We start from the raw sequence: 5,674 nt of genomic DNA, 5'->3' as shown, positions 1-5,674 counted from the left end.
CTGGAGGGCGGGGGGGGGGGCGCCACCGACCCCCCTGCTGTTGTGGAACATTGCGGAGGCATTGCAGGACTGACAGTTACAGGCATGACTTCCAGGCGCAGAGGCACGTTGGGATTTGTAATTATAGCACAGCTGGAGGGCTGGAGTTGCCCACCCCTGCTGTAGAGCCTCATAAATAATTATTTCTAAAATGATAATTTAAAATAAAGAATTAAAACATTTAGTAAATAAAAAAACAAAAACAAACTACAAACCTAAAGTACTCATGGATGTAAAATCCTAATATTTCTCTTTTTTTTTAACTGACGACACAGCTGTATGGAAGCAGGAAATAATTTTTACTGCATGGTATATCTAGATATAGAACAAGTAAAACAAATAGTGAAGGATTCACACTGTTCAACCGATGATGTTTTATACAATTCTCCAGTATAAAATGATGCCACATAATGGAATTGAGGAAATAAGAAAAAATTATTGGTCTGGCTGGGGCCTTCTAGATGTGGGTAGGCTTTTTAAAACTTACTTCCCAGCGCTCACTCGTGCGCGCCATCCAGCGCGCGCATGAGTGGGAAAACTGGTCAAATTTCAAACAGGCAGAGATGGCTCTTTCAATACAAATGTTCTGGCAGCTGTAGAGCCGCCCGATTTTGCATGTGGGTGGGTCGGCCCCCCCCCGGTGCAGGCCCGGGACTGGCACAGCGGCTCTGTGTCAGGAGATCAGTACACAATCTCCCTCTGATCACCTCCCTGGTCTCCGAATGCAGGAAGTGATGTATATTACATCACTTCCGCATTCAGCTGTCATTCCTGGCTTCAGAAGCTGGTGAAGCAGATCTCAGCTTTATCAGCTTCTTTGGGGGTCCCTAGGTGACATCAGGGGTCTTAAAGACCTCTGATGTCTCCATCAAGAGGACCTGCCACTCTAAATTGGCTTGTTATTCCCCTATGTGATAGCAATAAAGTTAAGTGTAAAAGAAAAAAAATAATTATGTTAAAGTCCCCAGCCCCCACATACACAAACATGCATCGGGTGTGCCTACGTGCAAAAATGATGATTGCACCGCATATGTTACATGTCACCGCAGACATCAAAGTGAGAGCAATGATGTTAGGGCCATCAATCACTGTTAACACTAAACTGATGAGCGGTAAAAGCTTTTAGAGCGTCGCCTATGGTCAATTTTGGTTGTGGAAGATTTTTTGCGATTTTGCAAGGAAGGCCAACTTGTCGCTAAAGGACATTGTGGACCGCTAATGAGAAGTGTGCAGAAAGAAAGGAAAAGAACCACCAAAAGTATCTGTAGAAAGAAGAAGTGACTCCATCAATCCATATTGATAACTAGAACACTTCACATTCAAACTGTACGCATACAAATTATTGTCAGGCAAAGAAAATATAACAGTTTCATACTCTGGCATCCCTCGGTTTACATTGCAGTGAGTAAAACATAGTCCTGCACAAGCCTAAAAATGGTTGAGTTTTGGAATTCCAGCACAAAGGGGGGAGAAGCCCCTTGTTGGTATAGGAGGACTGTACTGATAAATAGGAACTTTCAATCACCTTTCTACTGTCTACATCAGCATGATCCACAGGCATTGTAGTTGTGTACTCAATAGTTCACAGCAAACCCAGTCATTCCATAGATACGTCTGATTCAGGGTACTCACGTGTCCGTACATAAACTAAAGCTACAGGAATTAAGACGGGTCATGGGTTGACTTATTAACAACTTGTCAGATCAGCACATGCCGCCTCTCTGCAGACAGTTGGGTTAAAGTAAATAAATTGAATCAGCTTTTTGCAATGAATATAAAGTCGTAAATGAAATAAATCACTTGTATGAGTCCTGAACTATCAGTAATCGAGTCACTTGTATGAGTCCTGAACTCTCAGTAATCGAGTCACTTGTATGAGTCCTGAACTATCAGTAATCGGGTCACTTGTATGAGTCCTGAACTATCAGTAATCGGGTCACTTGTATGAGTCCTGAACTATCAGTAATCGAGTCACTTGTATGAGTCCTGAACTATCAGTAATCGGGTCACTTGTATGAGTCCTGAAAGATCTGTAATCGAGTCACTTGTATGAGTCCTGAACTATCAATAATCGAGTCACTTGTAGGAGTCCTGAAAGATCTGTAATCGAGTCACTTGTCCTGAACTGTCTTATATGGTTAATCTATAAAAAGACTCAAACGGGTCGCCTCCTCATCAAAACTTGTTCAACCTACCTATCCCCCCCCTCCCTTTTTCTTCCTTTGCACCACCCTTATCCCCTACTACTATAACTTTAATTTGTGAACCCAACTTCCTCTCTTCTTAATTTTTTCTTTCCTCCTACCCCTATATTGTTCTGACGCACAAGATGGTATTAGGTACCTGGTGTTGAGACCGAAGGTATGAGGAGGCTCCACTTGCACCCCGTGTCTTGTGGCCTTTGAGATTGGGGACAAAGGCCAGTCGGACAATGAGTGGCACGAGGGCTTTTGGTAGATCAAGTAATCGATGTCAAAACAAGCCGGGGTCAATAGCCAGGAGATCCGATGCGGTACAATAAGGAGCAGGCAGAAGAATATCCAGAAAACAGTCCGAGGTCAATAAGGCAGGCAGCAAGCAAGGATAGTCGGCAAAACAGGAACGAGTCACAATCCAGAGAGATCAGGAGAATACAGGATCAGGCAAAACAGGATACACGGAACACACACAAACTGGAAAGACAAACCAGCAACTAGTGGGCGTTTGAGCTGGGTTTAAATAGGGCCGTGAATCTATCTATGAGGTCACTTCCTGTGCGCAACTTGGCGCGGATTTCCGCACGGCACTACCGACTGCGCATGCGCGTGTTTGTTCTCAACTGCGCATTCGCATGTTTGTTCTCAGCTGCGCCTGCGCGTGTTCGTTCTCAGCTGCGCATGCGCAGAGCGGGACTTTTGCCGACAGATGGTGAGACACCATTGGCTAAGCATTTACCCCAAGGCCACCATATGTGGTACGTCGCCACACAGAATGCCACAACGTCCTTCTCCCCACCTGAGGATCAGACATTTACAGGTTACCACTAGCTTCCTAGCTGCTCCACATCACTTTCATCCATTTTTGATGTTTTATGGAATTTTGACACGTTAGCCGAACACTTTTCAAGGCTTCCATGTCTTCCTCAACAAACCATACTGAATTCCATTACCCCATTGGTCTTATTGTGTTGTATGGTTTTGTGCTAATTGAGGTTGTTCCCTTATAGAGATATCTGGTGCTATGTACCTTGCTTCTCTACAAAAAATAAAATAAGTGATGGAGAAAATGAAAATGTTATGTTGCTGCCCACAGTAATCAAAATTGTGGAAGGTATACACAAGTCATACATGAACATTTCATGTCCATGTTGAATCAAAAATTCTCTGGCTGCCCAGCTTTATAACTTTTTATAGCTGATTGCATCATTATGTTCTGAAATAAAATTCTGATATAGATCATTATTAAGGAATTTAAAGCTCGAGACATCTTAATAAGAACATCAAGTAATAGAGCAACATAGTTGAAGTGACACGTTAAATCAAAATGGCCCAAAATGTTCACCCTGCAAAGGAGATATTTTAATATTCTCGTCTTCTTCTGCCCGCTCACCAATACTTGCTGTATTGCAGAGAAACCACCACTTGAATAACGTATGCCAACGCATCTAGAGTGAATGGGGCCTGAATCAGACACTTTTGCTTCCCGCACCACAGGTTGTGTTTGCTCGGGCCGATTATTTTTCAATAGTGTCTGAACGTTGCTTCTCTTGTCACTTGGAAAAAGTACTTTACCGTAGGGCAAAAGGGGCAACTGCCCGGGGCCCCGTAATTTACAAGGGCCCATAGCAGCTGTCTCTTTTGCCCCGGAGTGGCGGGCCAGAGAGCAGCAGTGGGCTGGGCTATGGGACTCAGGGGCGGACGTACCCGTGGCTAGGGGGGCATAGCACTTTAAATTAAATAGATTAAGCTGGCGTAAGGTCCCGTGCTTTCTGGGGACCTCACTGCTCTGGGGAACCACAGCGGCGCCTGTTTACAGTGCTGCCCACACATGTGCTCAGACTCTCCAAATCTGCCCCTGCTGAGACCCTCCTCCTGAAATATCAAGCAGAGTGGCAGCACAGAGTATGTAGCAAATTCATATACTATTCTGCATTGGGATTGGGGCACCATCAGCAAAATCTTGCCCAGGGCCTAAATAATGTTGAAGACAGTCCTGATTATCATGGCACAATAAAAATTAAAAAAAACAGTTAAGGGTAAAATTATTTAAATAAATAAATAAATATAGGACAGATTTACGTCACAGGTAATAAGTCAAACATTTTCCTCTTTTAACTGTAATAAAAAATTATAACAGTTTATACAATGGTATTGCTACCATTGTATAGAGGAACGCCTTGTAATGAGGCACGTAGAACATCTAACAATCTGCCGCTCCCTGCTCTGCTACTAATGAGGCCACACAAGTGTGTATACAAGGCTGATGGATTTGGTTTATTTATTTTTTATTTAGTTAACGGAATCCTATGAACATCTAAATATACATTATAGACAACCAACTAATCACTATGCAGAAAGGGAATATTCTGAATGTTACCAGTTTCCTTTCGCACTCCATATTCTTAGGTGTCCAGACATCTCCGTTTTCTGTACCGTCATAGTTCATCTCATCATCTGTTGTTGACTACAGTAGGAAAAAATAAGAAAATGGGGGGGGGGGGGGAACCCCACACACTGTTTTTTCATTTTCACATTTAAAAACAACCTAAACCAAATCCAAATAGATTCAATTGGATCTGAGTTCTGAAAATGAGAACTTTGGATCGATTCGAATATCGAACAGATCAGAAATTGTAGAAAAAAAAACAAATCCGAATAAAAACAAAAAGTTCAGTTTAATATTTACTTTTTGACCACAGATACCCTTTAAAAGTAGTTGCTTCATTTACCTTACCCCCAGCTGGCTGCCATCTTCCCACCATGATTCAGGTTACGAGTTTCCTCACTTGCAATGCAGGACTGCTGGTCCTGCATTGTATGTGATGATGTCAGAGTATGGCTGGCAGATGAAGCTGTGAAGAGAAGCCGCTTCAGGGGACCGGTCTTACGAAGGGGATGCAGGACAGCTGGTCCTGCTTTGTATGTGATGATGTCAGTGTGGCCGACAGATGAAGCTGTGAAGAGAAGCCGCTTCAGGGGACCGGTCCTACGGAGGGGATGCAGGAGAGCTGGTCCTGCATTGTATGTGATGATGTCAGAGTATGGCCGACAGATGAAGCTGTGAAGAGAAGCCGCTTCAGGGGACCGGTCTTACGAAGGGGATGCAGGACAGCTGGTCCTGCTTTGTATGTGATGATGTCAGTGTGGCCGACAGATGAAGCTGTGAAGAGAAGCCGCTTCAGGGGACCGGTCCTACGGAGGGGATGCAGGAGAGCTGGTCCTGCATTGTATGTGATGATGTCAGAGTATGGCCGACAGATGAAGCTGTGAAGAGAAGCCGCTTCAGGGGACCGGTCTTACGAAGGGGATGCAGGACAGCTGGTCCTGCTTTGTATGTGATGATGTCAGTGTGGCCGACAGATGAAGCTGTGAAGAGAAGCCGCTTCAGGGGACCGGTCCTACGGAGGGGATGCAGGAGAGCTGGTCCTGCATTGTAT

General features: G+C 44.2%; 1 protein-coding gene across 1 annotated transcript in view; it reads right to left on the bottom strand.

Moving 5' to 3' along the window:
- Positions 1 to 4,661, bottom strand: part of STEAP1 (STEAP family member 1) — a 13,949-nt gene extending 9,288 nt beyond the window's left edge. Inside the window, exon 1 of the mRNA XM_018564133.1 lies at positions 4,615 to 4,661. Coding sequence (XP_018419635.1) covers positions 4,615 to 4,635 — 21 coding nt within the window. The 5' untranslated portion in view covers positions 4,636 to 4,661. The remainder of the gene's footprint in view (positions 1 to 4,614) is intronic.
- Between the last annotated feature and the right edge of the window lie 1,013 nt (positions 4,662 to 5,674).

This window comes from Nanorana parkeri, unplaced genomic scaffold (assembly GCF_000935625.1).
Source record: "Nanorana parkeri isolate BGI_ZX_2015 unplaced genomic scaffold, ASM93562v1 scaffold23, whole genome shotgun sequence".
Classification (NCBI taxonomy): Eukaryota; Metazoa; Chordata; class Amphibia; order Anura; family Dicroglossidae; genus Nanorana; species Nanorana parkeri.
Note: the sequence above shows the minus strand (reverse complement) of the source record. Positions and strands in the feature narration are given on the sequence as shown.